General features: G+C 42.4%; 1 protein-coding gene across 2 annotated transcripts in view; it reads left to right on the top strand.

The window, feature by feature from the left end:
- Positions 1-21,055, top strand: part of HSD17B12 (hydroxysteroid 17-beta dehydrogenase 12) — a 170,649-nt gene extending 149,594 nt beyond the window's left edge. For both annotated transcript variants that reach the window (XM_058663155.1, XM_004585390.3), the window contains exons 8-11: positions 3,259-3,340; positions 4,876-4,941; positions 20,225-20,374; positions 20,763-21,055. In XM_058663155.1, the coding sequence (XP_058519138.1) occupies positions 3,259-3,340; positions 4,876-4,941; positions 20,225-20,374; positions 20,763-20,867 (403 nt within the window). In that variant the 3' untranslated portion in view covers positions 20,868-21,055. The remainder of the gene's footprint in view (positions 1-3,258; positions 3,341-4,875; positions 4,942-20,224; positions 20,375-20,762) is intronic.
- Positions 21,056-21,579: the final 524 nt, after the last annotated feature.

Here is a 21,579-nt window from a genome sequence, read left to right as displayed (position 1 = left end):
TTTTGCTAGATAAATATGTGTGCTTGATGTTTTATTTGTGAGGGACTTGGTTTTTTTTTTAACTGTCACTTTGGTGCAATTATAAATGCTATCCTTTCATTTCCTTAGTTCTAGTGCATCCTTGCTTTATACAGTACTTTGTTGATCTTAGATTTAATGTATTTTAGAGTGCAGAAACTGTGTTTTGCAGACAATACTTTAAAATTCCAGCTTTTCACAAATTCAAAGTCACCCTAACCCCTAGCAATTTTAAATCATGGTAGAGTATTTTTAAAACAAAGATGTTAGTTGCTTCAAGGAGTAAACAGCTAAAGGACCGTGACTGTACGATTGTGACATGTTGGGTTGCTGATCTATGTTATTTTTGAGAATGTGATAGAAGCTTTTTCGTCTTTGAGTGACTTTTCCTGACTTGAAATCAGTGTTTTGGTGAGTCTATTTTGTTGAGGTGAAGATTATTGTAAAAAAAAAAAAAAAAAAAAAACATACTTTCAGGCCTGGTGCCGTGGCCTAGCGGCTAAAGTCCTCACCTTGAACGCCCCAAGATCCCATATGGACGCTGGTTCTAATCCCAGCAGCTCCACTTCCCATCCAGCTCCCTGCTTGTGGCCTGGGAAAGCAGTCGAGGACGGCCCAAAGCTTTGGGACCCTGCACCCACGTGGGAGACCTGGAAGAGGTTCCTGGTTCCTGGCTTTGGATCTGCACAGCACCGGCTATTGTGGTCACTTGGGGAGTGAATCATTGGACAGAAGATTTTCCTCTCTGTCTCTCCTCCTCTCTGTATATCTGACTTTGTAATAAAAATAAATAAATCTTTACCATAAAAAAAAAAGAAAAACGTATTTCCTAATATTAGCTTTTTAAAAGACTTTTCAGTTGCATTTCATCTGTGAGTAATGAGATGAAAAGTGTTAGGCTTTTCTTCAAGTGCCCACAGGATGGCTGAACTGAGTAAAGTAGGACAATCCAGCTCTGAGACCAGCAGTGAGGAATGGGCTGCAGCTTCTGCAGAAAGTGTCATTGTCACCTTGTTTAAGCCGGGTGGCACTTCACCTGCTGATGAATGAAGACCGTGGAACCAAAAATGTCTAAATATTAAATTACTCCCCACCCCAAGGATGCTAGGAGAACAGGGTGAGGGCTCCGTAGTCGGAATTATTTCTCAGTCTGTTGCAGGTTGTGTGGGGTGCAGTCGCTCTTAGCTTCCTCTTGATTTTGACCAGCCTAAAGCATACACAATATAATATATAGTAAGTCTATTTCTGTTTGTCATTTTATTGAGATGTATTTCACATAGCATGAACCCACCCATTTAAACAATGCAATTCCAGGATTTTTAGGAAATTCATAGAGTTGTACAACTGTCATTTCCATCCCCCTAAAAAGATAATCTAAACATCCTAAGTGAACGCTGTGTGAAAATGTTCTTATAACAAAAGTGGGTTTTATTCCATTTTTATTAAAGGAGTTTCTTACACATATAGACCAAATGAATAGGTAAACACTTGTAAATTCACCAGCTTTTATCTTAGAATAGTTGAGTTCTAACCCTTGATACAAACTCTTATATTAAAACCACCAATGACACTTCTGTTCAGAGAAATTCACAAGCGAAGAAAGAAATGCAATTAAGTAATTGACTGTGTATTTGCAACTTCTTCAGTACTCTTAATAGCATTTTAAAATTTGAAGTTTGGTATCTGTCCTCAAAGCATTAATGATTTCTCTGCTGAGGAACGTATATTACTCATAAGGACTCTTATTAAAACAAAACAAAACCAAAAACCAGCCTCTGTCCAGAGATACACTCAAAACCGAGGACACTGGCTTCTCTGTGATGGTTGGAGTGACATCTTGCCTAGAGGCTGGCAGATGGAGCTGGTGACCTCTAGGGATTATTTCTTTTTCAGATCTGCATCTAAAATATCTTTAATACCATTTAGTCTTGTCTCCCTACTATTTTTGCATTAAAAGGTCTAAATAGTTCCATTTCTAATTGTTAACAAAAAATAGCCCTCGGGCCCAGCACAATAGCCTAGTAGCTAAGGTCCTCACCTTGAACGCACCCCTGGATCCCATATAGGCACCGGTTCTAATCCCAGCAATCCCGCTTCCCATTCAGCTCCTTGCTTGTGGCCTGGGACAGCAGTCAAGGATGGCCCAAAGCCTTGGGACCCTGCACCTGGATGGGAGACCTGGAAGAGGCTCCAGGCTCTTGTCTTCAGATCAGCTCAGCTCCAGCTGTTGCAGCTACTTGGGGAGTGAATCAGTGGACCAAAGATCTTTCTCTGTCTCTCCTCCTCTGTATATCTGACTTTGTAATCAAAATTTTAAAAAATCTTAAAAAAAAGTTAGTCCTTGGGGGAGTAAATTCAAAGAATGGTGAGGAATTGGCCTGAAGGACAGAAGGCTGGTGTGGAGGCTGGGCTGGGTGCAATCTGCTTGAAGTGGCCGAAGAGTCCTGAAATAAGAGCGACTTTGAAGGGGGCAGTGATTATTCTGACATTGCTGAAAATGTTAAATCCACATGTTATCTGACCTACCTGTGTTTCCTAACAATTAGAATATCGACAGCATTAGTTTCCTCAAAGTAGCTTCACATTTATTTATAGATAGAAATCCCTGCTCGTTTTTTCAGTTTACTTTAAACAATCTCTAGAAATCGAGCTTTGTCTTTTGCGCAAAGAGCGTGATTTCATCAACTCTAGGTTCTCCGTTTTAGTCAGTTGTTTTGTTTGATGCCCAGATACCTATAGCCAAAGCAAGGTAGGAGGGCATTCATTCAGTGTCAGTTTGTTCCGTACACGGTGCTGTGCAGAGTGCTGTAAAGCACAGTGGTCTGTGATAGCCAGAGTGTATGGTTTTCTTGAGGAGGAGGGGTGGTTTTGTTTTGTTTTGTTTTTACTGGAAAATGATTATTTTCTACAGCAAGGTAATATGTGACAGTATGCCAAAATAAAGTGAGAATTCTTCTTGCTGTGGTCAGAGAGGAGAGAGAACTCCAGGAGACTGGAGGTCTGATGCAATCGTGCCCTGGCTCAGTAAGGCTGGGAAAGGAGTCAATGGTAAAGAAGAGCTATTTTTAGTTGATTGAATTAAGCCTCTGTGCACTGGCCAAGCTCATCACACATTGATGAGAGAGGGAGACAGGTGACCTCTGTTACTGCGTTTCAGATAATCGTGTATCTCATTCTGCGACTCCCAGACAGCGCTGTATATGGTTTCCCTGTGTTGACCCAGTGCGTTTTCCTTTTTAGATCTAAAGGAGCCATTCTGAACATCTCCTCTGCCAGCGGCATGCTCCCAGTCCCGCTGCTGACCATCTACTCTGCGACCAAGGTGAACAGTGTTTTCAGAAAGCATCAGTGTAAGACGAATAATTTTTACGTTGAGAAGTTGAAGTAGATGGAAGTTTCCTCAACAACACATCCTGACAAATTTCCGATGGACTGAGAGGCAAAGGAAATGATCCGAGGTGTTTCAGGAGAGCCATTGCTGAGACACTGTCTAACAGGTGGAAGCTTAACAAACTGGAAGCCGCGATAGGAGCTCCACACAGGCCTGTGTTCCAGTTGGTTATGTACTTGGAATGTGCTACTTGCACTTTTCATCGAGAGCTGGCTAAGCCATTTGATTAGAACATGATGTTAATGAATAGAAGAGGGTTAGATGGATGGATGAGTCAGCTCACACAAGGTGGTAGAATTGTACACAGTCAACATACATATGTATGTATACAGCAGGCACAAAATATCTTAGGTGAAAATGTGACTGTTTCATCCTATTATCCAGAACTTGTAGATACTGCTTCTGGGATGTGAGAATTTTCCTCAGTTCTTTCTAAGAGTCACAATTGCACACGGCAGTACCATTCACCCCTTCACATTACTTCCAGGAAAATCATTTAGAATGCACTTCCTGCTGGCTGCAGACCAGCATCATCATCTTCAGATACATTATTGAGGCAAGAAATACATCTCTGAAGGGAAAAATTACTGTGCAGACCTTGAAATTAAGCACGCTTTAAGGAAGAGATAAGCAAAATAGGACATACAGTAAGACTTGTGGAAGGGAAGGAGCAAAAGAATGGCCTTCTCCTTCACCTGGTAAAACTCAAGCCATCACTTCTGTCTTGGTAAAGTTGGCACTACCACCCCTGATCCCTGCCGTCAGCTTACTTTATGTATCCCGAGAACATAATACTGTGTTTCTTGCAAGGATTGGTGACTCCAGCTTCTTACCTGTACTCTGTGAACAGAAAGCTGCTACTAATTAGGATCCTTGTAGATTCGTTATTGGTACTTTGCATTTCAGGCCTGAGATTCAGTACACGTTAAAAAAAAAAAAACTGGTACAAATAGATTTCAGGTTGTAGCATCATCAGGAGAGGAGACGTCGCACTCAGCTCTGCTCTTCTTGGATCTTAGCGTCCTGGAGCTCCAAGGAGATGCCAGTTCTGTTCTTTTCACCAGCAACAAAGATCCCCATAGAACCGAGTGGAACAGAATTCATGTTGTGTCTCCACTGGAGTGGCAAGCAGAAACAACAACAACAACAAAGATTGCATGCGTTGTTATGTAAAAATTTTTTTCTTGGAAAATAATTTTCTGGGGAAAAATAAGGGTAAGGAGAACCTTTTCCAGTTAAATTGAAATTTGACCTGGATATTATATGGTAAGAAAATTCTTCACTTAGTGGCAAGCAAAAAACAACTTGAGGCGTTTTTCTAAGATCTTTTGTACATCTGAAATGAAAAAGAATGATTAGAAATGATAGTGGTAAATGGTTAGTTTGTTACTTTTTGTTTCCATGGCTACGAATCAGGCACATTGATGTAATGTGTGTGTTTTCTTCTCCTTCACACCCCCTCCCAGGCTTTTGTAGACTTCTTCTCCCAGTGCCTCCATGAGGAGTATAGAAGCAAGGGCATCTTTGTGCAGGTGAGTGGGGTTTGTTTCAGTTAAGGATGCCTGTTTTTGTGTGGTTTCCACAGCAACTGTTGCTGTCTTGGCAACTCAAGAAAATCACATTCCTAAGTAAGTGGATGTGACGTTAACGTACTGTTAAAACACATGGTTTCTTTTTCACTTATGCAATTGTCTAGATTTTTAAAAATTGTTCCCTAGGATTTCTTTGTAGGGATACGTGTAGTAGAACCAAATGAAGTGTTGAACAGTTGAAATGTAATTATTTTTTATGATTTTATTTTGAGATGATTAGGCAACCAGTAGTCTTCTTGTTTTTGAAAATTGTGGTAAAATATATGTTTTTTTTTTTTTCATTTTTGAGTATGCAGTGCTCTGGCAGTAAGTACATTTGCATTGTCATGCAATCACTACCATCATCCATTTGTAAAACTTGCTCCCTTTGCAATATAGAAGTTCTACCCATTAAAAACCAACTCCTCATTTTCCCTCCCCTCAGGGCTGGGTAACCACTGTTCGCTTTTCTAGCTCTGTGAATAGCTCTACCTTTTCTTCCTTATGTGAATAGAATCATATACGTATGATAATCAGTCATAAAATTATTTGATCTTTTATGACTGTCTTAATTCACTTAGCATAATGATTTCAGAGTTCATCCCTATTGAAGTAGATGTCTGAATTTCTTTTCTTTTTAGTGCTGACTAATATTCCATTGTCTGTATGTACTGTATCTTGTTTTCATTCCTCTATAGATGGGCTTTGGGTTACTTTAACTTGCTGACTATTCTGAATATGCTAATATGAGCATGGGTGTATAAATATCTCTGAGACCCTGCTTCCAGTTCTTTTGGTGATGTGTATAGAAATGGACCACTGGGCCTGGCGGCGTGGCCTAGCGGCTAAAGCCCTCGCCTTGAAAGCCCTGGGATCCCATATGGGCGCCGGTTCTAATCCCGGCGGCTCCACTTCCCATCCAGCTCCCTGCCTGTGGCCTGGGAAAGCAGTCGAGGATGGCCCAAAGCTTTGGGACCCTGCACCCACATGGGAGACCTGGAAGAGGTTCCAGGTTCCCGGCTTTGGATCGGCACAGCACCGGCCCTTGCGGCTGCTTAGGGAATGAATCATTGGACAGAAGATCTTCTTCTCTGTTTCTCCTCTCTGTATATCTGACTTTGTAATAAAAATGAATAAATCTTTAAAAAAAAAAAAGAAATGGACCACTACATCATGCGGTAATTTGCATTAAATCTTTCAAGAAATTGTGATATTGTTTTTCATATTGCCTGTGCATGTAACATTTCCACTAGTGATGTGCAGGACTTCCAGTTGCTCAGATTTCCTTGCTAGCAGGTGTCACTTGCTGTGTGTAATAGTCTGATCCTAGCAGAAATGAAGTGGAAATCTATTATAATTGTGATTTGCTTTCCTTAATGATAGGTGCTAACTGGCCATTTGTATATTAACAACTGTAGAAAAATGTCTATCCAAGTCTTTTCCCCATTTTTAAACTGAGTTTTTTGGGGCTTTTCTTCTCATGGGTTGTAATAGTTCCTTATAAATTCTGGATGACACCTTATTAAATACGTGTTGTCTGAGCCTTCCCATCTATTCTGTGAGTTATCTTTTTATCCTGCTGATTGTGTCTCTGTATGCAGAAATGTCACTGGTTTCTTTTTAACTTTGGTGTAGTCTAATTTGTCACTTTTTGCTTTTGTTGCCAGAACTTTGGTGTCATATCAAAAAATTCTTGGCAAATCCAGCATAATGAAACTTTCCCCTATTTTCTTGTAAGAGTTGTACAATTTTAGCTCTTACCTTAGGCCTTTGGTCTGTTTTTATAAGGATTTTTGACTATATTATATTGCTACAAGATACTAATGCCATGAATATGCAGTGGAACAATGAAGAGGAAGTGAATATAGGAGTTTTTCAAAGATATGTTTATTTTTATTGGCAAGGCATATCAGATTTACAAAGCAAAGGAAAGACAGAGAAAGATCTTCCACTGGTTAACTCCCCTAATGGCTATAGCTGAGCTGATCTGAAGCCAAGAGCCATGAGCTCAATCCAGGTCTCTCATGTGGGTACAGGGTCCCAAGGCTTTGGATCATCCTCTACTGCTTTCCAGGCTAAAGCAGGATGGAAAGGACACGAACTGGTGCCCATCTGGCATCCTGATGCTTGCAAGGCAAGGATTTAGCAAAATGCAGGCATTTTTCAAGGGTGTGTATTTCAAGTCATTATTCTATTTCAAGAAATAATAGCCTTTGTACTTCCATGTTGAATCACATTTTAACAGTGTCTTGGGAGGAGCTATAATCCTTGCCTCTTCACTGTTCCTGTCTATCACTTAATCCCGCATCTGCCACTCCCCAGTGTTCCCTATGGCTTTCCTACCATGAGCCTCGTGTTCTCCTTTTTGTTTCCTGAAGGCCCAAATGACCAATCAGAGTGATGACTGCAAATATCGGAGTGGCATCTTTTCAGACACAGTACAGACCACTTTTAATATTTTACTGCCTCTCCTAATGATGGTGTGATTTTCATAAAGTTGTAGAAATTGGGAGTTCAGCCTTGTTAAGTCATTTCTCCATGTTCAACTATGGCTCACATTTGGATCAGTTTTGAACCAAAACTTTTGGGTTTTATTTCTTTATTTATTTTCAAGATTTTATTTTACTTTTTTTGAAAGGCAGAGTTATGGGTGGAGGTGGTGGAGGATTAGGGAAAGAGATCTTCTGTCCTCTCGCTCACGCCCTAAACGGCCACAAAGGCCAGGGTTGAGGCAGCTGAAGCCAGGAGCCCAGGCAGGGTCCCAGGAACGTAGGCCAGTTTGTGCTGCTCAGGACATTAAAAGGGAGCTGGATCAGAAAGAGCATCTGGGACATCCCATTGTGCCACTAAGCTTCCCCCACCCTAGGTTTGTTCTGTCTCTCTCTCTCTCTCTCCCTCTCTCTCTCCCTAGTGTGCTGCTTTCTCCAGGCCTGAGGGCAACATAAAACACTTGCTTAGTTTCATTGCTTTCTTTGTATCTTGTCGATAGTCAAGATGAGCTTCAGTGTTACCTAGATCTTGCATCTGTTCCTTTTTATTCTGAGTAGATACTGGAGCAGAATCACTCCTTGAAAGACAAAGTGGTCATGAGGGAGAGGTGAAGTACATATTTCCTCATCTTCCAGGGTCAACTTAGAGCCTGCTTTCTCTAAACTCACACCTGAGTTTTCACCCAGGAGACCCCTAGATGTCATAGCACATGCTGTTATTCTGCCTGCAGCATCCCATAGGACTAGGGTGTGTTAGGGAAAAGATTTTCCTACAGAGCTGTATAGGTGTTTTGTTTTTTGTTTTTGTTTTTTATTTTTTATATGAAAGGCAGAGTTACAGAGAAAGAGAAGGAGGGAGAGATATCATCCACCTGCTGGTACACTACCCCAATGGTAGCAACAGCTGAGCCGAGCCGACCTGAAGCCAGGAGCTTCTTCCTGGTATCCCACGTGGGCACAGAGACCCAAGGACTGGGGCCATCTTCCATTCCTTCCCATATGTAATGCTGGCACCACAGGTGAAGGCTTAGTCTACTATGCCACGGCACTGGTCCCTAGACAGTCCTGGGTTTTACACTGAACTGCCAACCTGTCCTTCCCATTCTCTGTCACCAGTCCTTCCAATGGTAGTGAGCCAACTGTGCAATGGGGAATATGTAGGTTTTAGATAACAAGGAAATTGGTACAGTATTCGTGAGAAGTAAGGCCTCACACCAAGCAGTAATATACCATTTTCTTTCTGGTAAGACTATTGTAGCCATGCTATTAATTTAATACTTTTAAATATCTACTGAAACTTGGTAGGACTCCTAAAGGTCTATTGGTGGGTGGCCTACAGGCCTAATGACTGGAAGCTACAAGTGTGCTAATAGCAAGTGTCAGGCCTTGTGAGCACTCGAGGAATAATTCCTGGAGTTTGTCCCCTTCTCTCATTCCTGTAAGACCTTTGTCCCAGCTTGCCTGCTTCTGGGCTACTGTAGCTGGAAGCTGGCACGTAAGCACATTCTTTGGCCAACTTTTATTTTTCCCTAATGAATGATAAATTATGTAGTTTGGTTTTTTTTCGCATGAATTCATTTGAAGTTTAAGCTTAGAATGAACTTTGTGAAGAAAAGACTGAAATGTTGATGAGGCAGTTATGTGAGTACAGTTGTCATTCCATTTGAGCTAAAATAGAATAGGAGGAGAACTTTGTTGATTTTAACCAAGGAGGCAAATAAAATCTGCTCTGATACTCAGAATTTAAAATTACCGGTTTTTCGTTGTTGGTCTTTTTGTCTCCATATTCTTGGGGGTCAGAATGTTTTTCAGCTGATCCTGCCTCCCACTCCGTCTCACCCATGTCTCCTAGGTGATCTGTGAAAGATACAAGTCAGACCCTGGTGCTTTCCCTTGTAGCCTTCCCGTGGCTGCCCGTAAAGTTGAGGATTCCGTGCTCTCGTATCCTCCTCACCCGCACGCAGGCCAGCGCAGGCGTGACGGTGTCCAGTGCACACTCTGCTTCCTAGAGCGCTCTGGACTGGCTCGTTTGCTGGTGTCCCCTCCCCCAATTTTTTTTCCTTCTACTCTCCATGTTTTATGTCCTTCCCACCACACCCTGAACCCTGTGATCCCGATGTACCTTTCAAGGCACAGATCAAGTTTATCTGCTGCCTGGAAGCCCCTTGCATGGCATATTGGTTACACTTTTCCCTCTGCTGACTTCTGTCTCAACCTCGGGCCCTTTCCTTTCTCTCCTTTTTAATGGATTCTTTAAAAAAGGCCCCAGTGCAGTGTTTCAATGTGTTCACCTTCCAAGTGCCAGGAGCCCATATGGACAACAATTGAAAAACAGAAAGAGTAAAAGAAAAAGCTGTATGTATTTATGTGTGTATATATTTGAAAGACAGAGAAAGGGAGAGAATAGAAATAGCTTTCATTTGCCGGTCCACTACCTAGATGAGTGCAACAAGCTGGAGCTGGGCCAGACCAAAGCCAGGAGCCAGAAACTTCATCCTGGTCTTTCACATGGGTGTCAGGGACTTGAAACACTGATGTCACCTGCTGCCGTGCCAGTTGCATGTGCAGGAAGCTGGATTGGAAAGCAGACAGTCAGGCCTGGAGCATGTCCCCTGAGATGGTATGCCCACGTTGCAGATGGTGGCTTAATGTGCGCTGAAAACCAGGATTTTTTTTTTTTTCTTTTCTTGTCTCTGTGTTGCTGGTGATGCTATATGTCCCCAGCGCCCCTGGAGCCCTGCCAATCACCTGCTGTGTCTGAGGACCCCGATTACACGCAGTCAGGCTTTGCACCTTCTCTGCTCCAGTACATCTCTGATCTGGGATTTCCAACCCCTGTATCTGGGTGGCCTCCAAGCTGATGCCATGTGGCCAAGTTTCGCTATATATATTTTCTATATCTTTGGAAAGAAAGCTGTCTTTTTAGGTCTACTCCATGGGCATGTTCATCAAATTGCTCTTCTAGGAAAGGAAGAGAGCATGTTTCTCAAATTTTAGCTAGTTATACCTTACTTCCTTTTTTTATGTTTTTTTCCCTTTTTCTCTTCCCATCTTTCCCTCAACTTCTGTCCTAAAAATTTTAAAGAACATTTAAACTTTCCTTCAAGAATCCAGATTTGCTGTTTTATAAGCATTTCCTGGAAGTTCCAATACGTTGTTGTGACAACACATGCCCGGGAGGTGAATTATGGGCCTGCCAGACTCCATCTGCTGATTGAAGGCTGAGCATGAGGAACACCTTCTCATCAGAAGTGCACGCTCTGAATGGAACCATGTGTTCTCATTATGTCTCTGATTAAAACCCAGGCTGAAAAAATAAAATAAAAAGACACATGTGCTTAAATCTTTTCCAGGGCAAAATTGTAAGGAATCTGACTGGCTGCTCAGCGGGCCCTACACTTAGGCTTCCTTGTCTTTATGCTGATTAGCAGTTAATGCTTAGAAAGTGCAAAGTCGCTAAGACCAAGACTAAATCCTAAAGCAGAGCCAGCATTGTGATACAGTGGGTTAAGCCACCACCTGTGAACCAGCCTCCCATATGGCCACAGCTTTGTGTCCCAACTGCTTCACTTCTGATCCGGCTCCCTGCCAATGATTTGGAAAAGGCAATGAAAGATGGCCCAAGGGCCCAGATGCTTGAGTCCAGCTGAGTCTCCCATGTGGAGACCCAGACAAGCTCCTGGCTCCTGACTTCAGCCTGGCTTATCCCTGGCTATGGGTGGCCATCTGAGGAGAGGCCCAGTGAAAAGAAGAGTTCCCTCTCCCTCTCCTATGTAGGAAGGAAGACTTTCAAAACATATTTTCTTAAAAAAAGGTATCAGCCTCTGCTCAGATTCACATATTATTAACATTTTGCCCCGTTTTTGCAGAATAAGTTGCACATGTCAGTGTCCTTTGGTTCTGAATACTTAAGCACAGTTTTCCAAAGAATTAAAGCATTCCTGGATGCAAGGATACTCCAAAAAATTATGGGAAATGGGATGAAAACATGTTTATGTTGACATAAAAAATGTTGAAATTCATATATATAAATGGCCCTGAAAAAGCTCATGAGAAGTGCAGATTGTATGAAAACTATGCCTGGACTTCAAAATTCTTTTTGTTCTAACACATATTTATCTTTTACTCTCATTTTTTTCAAATCCTTTTAGAATTCTGTTTTATAATTTCAATAAACAACTTTACATTTAACAGATACAGTATTTTTACCTAGTGCATCATTCCTATTAATATTTTTTAAAGGTATATTTAAAAAAGACAAAAAGGACAAAAAGAGAGGGACAGAGAGATGGGGAGGGGCGGGACCTTCTATTCACCGGCTGTGTGGATGATTATACTGTCCAGGGCCGGGCCGAAGCCGGAAGTCAGAAACTCTAGTTTTCCTGTGTGAATGACAGATACTCACATAATGCCACCATCACCCCTACCTTCCCAGGCGCTGGGTCTCAAATCAGCACTCTAATATAGGACTCCTAAGTAGAGGTTTAACCCACTGTGCCACAGTACCAGTCTCCTGTAATATTCTTTGTAAGATCTTTTGTTGTTGTTCTGCAGTGAAGAGTTCACTCTAGGATGAGGTAGTATATTTAATCATCTTGTCCCTTTTCATTTTTTCCCCCCTAAAGTCTGGAATATATCTGCAAGCTGTCTCCGTCTGTTATGACATTGACATTTTTAGAAGAGCATGGTACTCCACCCCCACTCGTTTTACCTGAACATCTCCCACTGGCTTTCATCTGATGCTTCCTCGTAGCCGAATTCTGGTTCTGCTTTCCTGGTCAAAACCTTAGTACATGTGATAATGCATCCTTCCCAGGGCATCACACTAGGAGACCAGCATCCGCCAGGCCTCACTGGTAGATGGCCCAGCAGTCAGTCTTACCTACCCACTACTGTATCAATCCTATCCTTTCCCTTTCACTTCAGTACAGTCTAGGAGGAGACACCTTTCATAATTCCTTCCCGTGTTTGTGTAGCAATTTGCCTTACGAGGTTTTTGATGCTGAGAATAGACGTGACCCTGCCTGGGTAATTAATCATTTCAAAACAAGGAGTCCCAGCTGAGGCGGGGTCTCAGCTTCCCTGACCCTTGATCCAGGCTAGGGGTTTGTGCAGACCACATTTGTAAGCTAGATTTAGAAGCGGTAGAGAAGACACAGCTTTGGGCCACCGTTTGAGTTCTGCTTTGGCCACCCAGTAATTGAGAGAAAGTTGCTTCCTTCCTTTGGGCCTTCTTTTACCCAACTGAGCAAAAACCACTGGGAAATGATGAATGAGTGTGAGGAAGCGAGGAAAGGAGCTTGCGTCTGTTGAAGATCTCCCATGAGCCCCATGTTTTCACCTATTACCTTCAAGCTGGTTGGTAACCTAGTCTCATTTTACAACTAGGACACTAACGATTAATAGAAGTCGGGTAACTTGCTTGGGGGTCAGTATGGTTCATCAAACAGCCTGAGCTTGCTGTTGTCAAACCCTTAACTTGGCAGTGAGCAAACATGGGTCAGTAAGACACACAGCCCCTGTCCTTCAGCCCCAGGAGAGTGAGAAAGCAAGTATTTAAACTGCACCAACCGTGAGCCCCAAAGAAGAGGTCTATGTTATGTCCCCCATTTCCTCAGTCAGGAGATGTTCAGAGGCAGCCAGGAGTCTGGTTGTTGGTGATACGATGGCCAGAGTCCCTGTTGTAGTTGTATTTACATTTAGTGGCAGCAATGATGAATTTTAAAAGCACACAAGAATTTTATCCTATAACAGTTGCTGTGAAGACCATAAAGGAAGATGTGCCTGAGAATGTGCGGGCCAAGTAGGGGCTTTACTGGCCTGGGTTTAAATAACGAGTCTGTCTGCCTGCAATGCCTTCTTGGTTCTGCATGGGGACATTGCCTTGCACCATGTGGTTTTCTCCCTTTTCGCTGGGAAGCCAGGCCTCTGGAAATACCATCCGCAAGATCATTTGCTAATTGAAAACATCTCCTAGGGCTGACTTGACTCTACCTGGAGAAAGGCGAGGAAGCAGGTGGATTCCACCTCACCCAGAGAAGGCAGGCACAGATTTTTACCTGCCCTGAAAATGAAGTTGATTTTCTTATCTTAACGGGGATTACAAAGGAATTTAAGTTTGAGCTTGCTGTCCTGAGGAAATCCTTTGCGTCCAGCTCGGCTCACCTTAAGCTGCTGCCTCCCAATGCTTTTGTCCTCTTTGGCTATGAGAGCTGTTGGTTTTCTTAATTCAATTAAAAATGTAATTTTAAATCGTAAGACTACTTTTGGTTTAACCTATGAAATTCAGCAAGCAACTGAGGAAAGGGAGGCACCACATCCAAAGTGTTCTGTTAAAGAAAGAAAATATAGCATCCTCATTCATGTTTTGTTAGAAATGTCATTGTTTAGAGTAATTATAGAAAACTAGAAAGAGCTCACAAGCTAAGTGTTGAGAAATGGCCACCAGGATTAAAAACAAAAGTCTCCATCCATTCTTCTTGTTAATTGCCAGTGACAATAAAAGGAGGTAATGGAGTATGTCTTTAGTGCAAACAGAGTCTAAATAGAACTATAAAGCAGTAAAAAGACTCTCACTGGGAGTATTCATATCTGGTCAGCTATACTAACTTTGAGAAATGACTTCACAGTAGAATTGGTCCTATTGGAATGCTTGGACTCAGACCTGTGCCAACCAGGTGATTTTGTCAAATGACGACGTCTTTTGCCTAGTCCTGGATGACAGTGTTGGAGCGGTGCGTGTAAGCCTGGGTCTGAGTCCCAGCTCCAGTGCCTGTCTCCAACTTCCTGCTAAAGCAGACAGTGGGAGACTTGAATTGGCTTCCCGGCCACCAACTTGAGCCTGCCCTTTCTGTCAGCCATGGCTGTTGTGGGTAATTGAGGAATGATCCGGAAGATGAGTCAGTCAATCTCCATCTCTAGAAACGAAATTAAGTTTTGTGGTTTTGGTTTTTTCTTTCTTTCTTTTCTTTTCTTTCTTTTTTTTTTTTTTTTTTTTTTTACTTTTAAATCTGAAAACATAAGAGGCTCCACTAAACTGTTAGGTCCATGTCCAATAGGATGGGAATACCTAGAAAGTCTCCTCAATGTTCTAATCTTTGCAGAGAATGATAGATCTGGCCTTCTTACGGGATGTAAAATTCAGCTAAAGTCTCCAATCCAAGTGAATCCACCAAAATATAGTAAGTTTTGGGCCCAGTGCAGTAGCCTAGCAGCTAAAGTCCTCACCTTGCACAGGTGCCAGGATCCCATATGGATCCCAGTTCTAATCCCGGCAGCCCCACTTTCCATCCTGCTCCCTGCTTGTGGCCTGGGAAAGCAGTCGAGGACGGCCCAAAGCCTTGGGACCCTGCACCCGCATGGGAGACCCAGAAGAGCTTCTGGCTCCTGACTTCAGATCAGCTCAGCTCCAGCAGTTGCAGTCACTTGAGGAGTGAATCAACAGATGGAAGATCTTCCTATCTGTCTTTCCTCATCTCTGTATATCTGCTTTTCCAACAAAAATAAAATAAATCTTTTTTAAAAATTATAAGTATTAGAAAACTTAGGAAGTAACTGGTAATACCTGCTAAGGTACAAATCTCATGTGCTTTAATTGACAATATCTTTTCTCAATCATAAGAAGAATACTATTTTTCTGTATTGCACAGGAAGCTCAGACTCTCATGGGGTATTTTGCTCCAGATCACACAATTAGTAATGTGAACATAAGGGTTTGAATCCAGATTGGTCCGATTTCAGTGAACACCAGTTTTTCCCCCATTACCCAACTGCTTCTTTGTGTCACCAGGTGGCCTGGTCATCAGGAAATCCTCCTGACTTTGGTCTCTTCTTGAAACATAACCCACCGTCTGGCCTTCAGGACCTCAACAGCTGTTCTGGTCTGAGCCCTGTTGTGTCTTACTCCAGATGTTTTGAAATGATGCTCCCATCTGGTCCCCTGACGCCCATCCGTGCCTGTAGCTCCTGCAGTCGGCTCACAAGAGCCAGTGATCTCTTTAAAACAAAATCTGGTCATCTCATTCATTCCTCCGCTGAAAAATTCTTCCAAGGTTTCTCATCCCTTTCAAAATTAAATCATGCATTCTCAGGCCCAATGGTGTTTCAATTTCATACTTCCAAATTATCTGTCCCTACCTCCCTGCTGCTTCCTAACCTCCTTGAAGTTCCTGACACACTCACCTCAGGGCCTTTGCACTGGCGATTACAGCTCAGTGTGTAAGGCTCTTCACCCACATCCCCTGGTTCCGATCTTCACTTGTGTCTCCCCACATCAGTGATGCCTTTCTTGACCAACCCACCTGTAAAAAAGCTTCCTCCACCAATGTTCTTTATCCAGGCTTTTCTTCCTTTTTTTCATCATCTGTCAATATTGTACACCACTTTTATTATGTGTGGCCTGTATGCCCCTACTAAAATTTAAGTTCTGCAGGATAAGCGACTCCGTTTTTGTGCACAATTCTATTTTCAGTACCTAAAACATTGTTCTAGTAGGTGCTTAGGAAATCCTTTGTTGTTTAACAGCTGCTTTTCAGTGCAATTTCATGGGTTTTCCTCTTGTTCCTTGAATATTAACCTACGAATTCCACATATTTGGAGGTATATCATTTATGGGATTATCCGTCAGCAAGCATTTATCAAGGATTTTCTCTGTGCAAAGCATGCTGTTTTTGAACTCCTTCATTTGTTATTGTCATGGGAACCTTTTTCATTGTCACGTGACCAGGAATCTCATGCCAGCAGCAGAATACTTTCCCCCTCAACATTTTTTAGAAAGTCCAAAGATTGCTACCAGAATCAAGGGCCCTTTAATAAAAATAAATTTTTTGATTCATAGGTCAAGTCATACAAATACACATGTATAGTTATTTAGATCTCCTGGGCATTGTGGATCCAGAAATGTTGGACAGATGCACAGAGTGAAGGAAGGACTTCTCCAGCACAGCCTCATGGAGCTGCTACTACTACGTTAAGATTATGTGCTGGCCACCGTGGTGGATTTCCTGCTTGTTAACAAGGATTGCACACTAGGTCTAGAATCCCATACTGGGCAGGTCAACTGAAGCCTAATGGCCTGTGGATCTACCTCCAAGGCATTCTGTAAGTTGTTCTGATCATTTTCCAATTTGAGATTTGTAGCTAGCACACAGTTGACTAGCGTTTATCGAAGAGATTCATCCATGTACAGTTGTAAGGCACAGCTGGAGTTGCTGCCCTGCAGCTCTGGGCAGCTATCTTCCCACCACTCCATGGCGTTTGGAACAGCCATCCTGTTCTGAGACAAGACCTCCTCAATTATTTGGTGAAGACCATAGAACCTAAGTGGGCTACTTCAGAGGGTGAAAAAAGGAAGATCAACTTTTTATCCGCACGGGTTTTTTTTTAATAAGCTAAGCAAGAAGAAGCCTCAGCAGACTTGCTCTGTGGCCCAACCGATTATTTTCTGTTTGAGATTCTAAATTTGAAAACCCAGACATTTACTCACATCTGTAGCTGTCAAAGTTGGATTGCTTCTGAGCTGCCAGAATTGGTAGTGGGCAGTTGTTGAGCTTAGAAAACCTATGAAAGTTGTTCTTTCCCAAGTACTTGCTATAAAAATGTGAGTATCTTCTTGACCCGTTTCCTTGGGGATGGAGGCGTGGGTTAATTATTGTTGACTGGGTTTCTGTTTAGTAGTTTAAAGATAAATCTCAATACTTTGATAAAAGATAATTTTTTTTTAATTGGAAAGGCAGATATACAGAGAGGAGGCGAGACAGAGAAGATCTTCTGTTTGCTGATTCAGGCCCCAAGTAGCCACAACAGCCAGAGCTGAGCTGATCCCAAGCCAGGAGCCAGGAGCTCTTCCGGGTCTCCCACGTGGGTGCAGAGTCCCAAGGCTTTGGGCTGTCCACAACTGCTTTCCCAGGCCACAAGCAGGGAGCAGGATGGGAACTGGAACAGCTGGGACATGAATCAGAGCCCATATGGAATCCCAGTCCATTCAAGGCGAGTACTTTAGCCACTAGGGTACCATGCCACGCCCAAAAGATACGTTTTATTATTTAAAAGGCAGATTTACAGAGAGAGAGAGAGACATAATTTCATCTGCTGATTCACTCCCTGAATGACTTCAGTGGCCAGAGCTGAGCTGATGTGAAGCCCGAAGCTAGGACCTTCAAGACTCCTCCTGGTCTCCTACATGGGCACAGGGGCACAAGGACCTGAACCATCCTGCACCCAGTAAGCAGGAAATTGGGTCCAAAGTAAAGCAACCAGGACTAGAACTGACACACATATGGCGTTGCAAGGCAAAGGATTAGGCTGTTGAGTCACCGTGCAGGCTCCTATATAAAAAATATTTCTTTACTTCCCATAAATTGAATTATTCCTTTTAAATGTCTTGGCGAATAGTTAAACATATATATATATATATTATATGTGTGTGTGTGTGTATATATATATATATAATATTTGTTTAAATAGCTTAAATTCAAGCTTCAGACTACCAAAAATTTTGGTTTAAAAAAAATTCTCATATTTTCAACTTGCTGGTGTAATAAATTTGCTGGACCATAGCAGCTGAAAAGGACCCAGATGCTGTTTTTCAGAGCCATCCGTACTGAAGTGTTCTTTTGCTGACTCATTCATGGAACACAGCTGTTCACTGGTCTTTGTTGTGTACCAGCTGTTGTTCTGAACCAGCTCTCGAGGTAGGCATTCGGCCTAGTAGTTAAGGTGTGGTGTCGGATGCCCACATCTTTTATAGGAGTTTCTGGGTTGGAATCTTGATACAGCCTATTTATGGTACTTAGTTTTCTTTTTATGCTTTTTATACCCCCCCCCCCAAACACACACCACTGCTTTTCACCTGTATTAATTTTGAACCATGCAAGCCACCTGTTTGTTTGTCCGTTCCCTGCTGCTATTCCCTTATTTGCTTACCTGGCAAACCCTGTAAGATTTCGCTGAAACCCTATGTCATCGCAGAATCCTTCCCCGAGTCCCAAGGCCATGTTAACTGCCTTAATTTCAAGCCATTGTAGAAATACTCTTCTGAAGTACAATTTACATTTCTCAGTTGAAAAATAGAACTCAGTTCCTTAGTGAATGTCTCTTGGCCCCACACCCAGAACTGAGGATTTCCCTTGATGTTTTTCATGGTCCAACTGAGTGGTAGATTAGCCTGTGGCACCATCAAGTGGTTCAGGCAGGCAGTGCAACTTTAATTCTCCTTAAAGATCAAAGCAGTCCAATTTAAATGGATTGAGAGAGTGAGGAAGGATGGATGGCAGAAAGGAGTAGAGAATTCAAATGCAGTTGAAAATACTTATCAGACTATCTTGAGAAGCTCAGAACTTTACAATACATCGGGCTAGGCTTGATGTCTAAGCCTAAGGGGATGTTTTCTGAATCTTCACCAGCAAACCTGAGGGACAGAGACGGGCAGTGATTTACTCCTGTTCCCGCATTATTGGAAACCAGAGCATGTGCAGCTGTTCCTTTGCTTTGTTTGATTAATGTTTCCTGACTTATTCATTGAACTCGATCTGTTTGAGTTATCTCTGTTCTCATATACCCTTACCTTGTAGCGTAGATGGTCTTAAAATTCAAGACATTTTTGGCAAAGAAAAAGAACTTTTGTCCACTAAGAATGAATGTATCATGGTCATTCCAATAAGCAAATTCTCAAAAATCAAAAATTAGCTGATCAATTGGCTCTGGTGTGGGTACATGTATTTTGTGTGGATTTCTGTCAGGGGCCAGGCTCCTGTGTTCTTGGTTTCAGCACTCCTGTCAAGCAGGATAGGCTGGTTGCGTGTGGGAAAAAAGTTCAAAATTACCAAAACTCACACCTAGACAAAAACCCAGAAATAGGGAATCACCCCTCCTGGTGTCAGCAGGAAGGAGACCCACAGCGGGAACAGCCTCAGTTTGGTTTCTGCTTCTATTGATGGAAACATTTCTGCTTTGATCACCCTGTGTTAGACGAGATCCTTCCCTGTAAAAGATGTGTCATGGTCATTTCTAACCTTTGCTTTCCCAGATGGAACTCTGGTATCCTATTCTGTCCAAGTTATTCCAGACTACAGAAGGAACCTCTTATCGTTACTAGGGACTCACTATGATAGTGTCCCCACACACTCTGATGAGTCATGTCAAAACACTGCAGCATGGCAATAAAAGTAACCTTAGACAAGCTTCTCTGAAAAGTCACAGTCAGATTTGTCACTGTCTCCCTCCCCTGGCATGTGTCAGTTAGGCAAGCAGTTTCCATATTTTTATACTGTCCCTCCTCTCCCACCCACCTTCCCCCAAGGAAAAGGTAAAGGGTTGCTCAGAGGTGGGGCTTCTAACCTGACACCAGCTAAGATCATAAAATCAGAAGCAAAGTAGTGGGAAACCATGCAAGAAAAGTGGTACTTAAGGTCAAGAAAGTAAAAGATATGTTTTGGAAGGACTAAACCCAATAGAACAAGCTTGATGACCTATATGTTACAGAGAACTTGGATTATCTCTTTTGGAGAATAAAATTTGAAAAATCTCCCACTTGGTGCTTTTTAAGACTTGCCCTAGTCCCAGGCACTGTTTTGTTGAGTGATTTAGGCCCCTTTGTTTTATGCCATCACATATTTCAACCAGGCTTTAGCTAATTGCTTCTCTTTTCTTTCCTCCCTGAAGACTCTCCTTGGATTTATTTCTGAAGAATAGTAGGGCCTCACTGGAACGTGTGAGCCTGTAACCTTTCTAATTAGTGGTATGTGCTATCTTTACAGAGTGTCCTGCCATACTACGTGGCTACAAAGCTGGCTAAAATCCGGAAACCAACTTTGGACAAGCCCTCCCCAGAGACATTTGTGAAGGCTGCACTCCAGACAGTCGGCTTAGACGCTCGGACGAATGGCTACCCGATCCATTCTCTGATGGTGAGTGGGTCTTCCTGTCCCTAAGCAGTAGCCTCTCCCTTGGGGTTTTCTTTCCCATTGAATCACGAGATGGCAGAAGCTATAAAGGAGGTCTTCAGAAAGTCTGTGGGACATGAGTATTGTGAAACAGCTCTGCATGGGTTTCGAATTTTTGGCACAAAAAAACTTGGTGTTGCATTTTCCATGAACTTTCTGAGGTCCCATCATATTAGCATGTGTACAATATTAGCAAGACATCTGTCTTCTATTTTAAAACTAAATTATACTCACAAGAACATTAAAATCTACTTGTAAATAAAAAAATGTATAAGAAGAAATAAACTGAAAATCTCCAGTTTAGCCTAAACTGTAGATTCTAATTACATTTTTCCTCCATTTCCCCCTCTAGGGCTCAATACACTCACTGCTGCCTGTGTGGCTTTTTGCAAAAGTATCCATGAATATGCACAAGTCGCTGCGAGCTCGCTATCTGAAGAAAAACAAGAAGAACTGAGCGCTGGGGACTGCACCGGGTACCTCGGTCATTACACAGCCCCCCCGGCCAGTCTGCAGATTTCACAGTTGTTTCAGTGGTTACTAACTTGGCTAAATTTTAAGGTCCTTTGGGAGGAAAGCAAAAGTTGCTTTGAGGAGCTCCTGACTTATATTCTGGATGCTAATAAATTTGAAGCTTGATGTAAATGCTCGTGTCAAATGGATATAGAACTAACATGGCCAAGAGCAGCTTAGCAGGAAAGAGCATAGCGGCAGCAAGCCACAGGCTGCTGGAGGCAGGCATCCGGCCACGCAGGTCACCTGGTCCAAGCAGCTCATTGGTAACCCATCATTCTCACATTTTCTCTGAGCCATACCATAAAGCGGAATGGCCGGCTGCTCTTACTTGGCTTTAACACTTTGAGGGGATGGAGGGGATGGAGGTTAGCTGGTTCGTTCATGGTCAGACCCACTGCAACTTAAAATAGATCTATTTAAGATTTTCTAGAAGTGGGTTAGAGTTTGTGCATTTAGATGAAACTACTCTTTCTCAAAAGAAGTGCCAGAGATGTAATTGGGAAATATAGTTATTTTGGACACCTGGAGCCCACCAAAACGTGCTTTTTAGTATCCATGTTATTTTTTTTCTCAGTTCAAGTATATGTAAATACCAGAAATCAGCTGTTTGTGTGATATCAGAAAGATAAACGGGCCAAAATTACACCTTGTGA

The sequence above is a fragment of the Ochotona princeps genome, chromosome 4 (genome assembly GCF_030435755.1).
Source record: "Ochotona princeps isolate mOchPri1 chromosome 4, mOchPri1.hap1, whole genome shotgun sequence".
NCBI lineage: Eukaryota > Metazoa > Chordata > Mammalia > Lagomorpha > Ochotonidae > Ochotona > Ochotona princeps.
The sequence above is the reverse complement of the archived record's forward strand: the minus strand, read 5'-3'. Positions and strand labels throughout refer to the sequence as shown.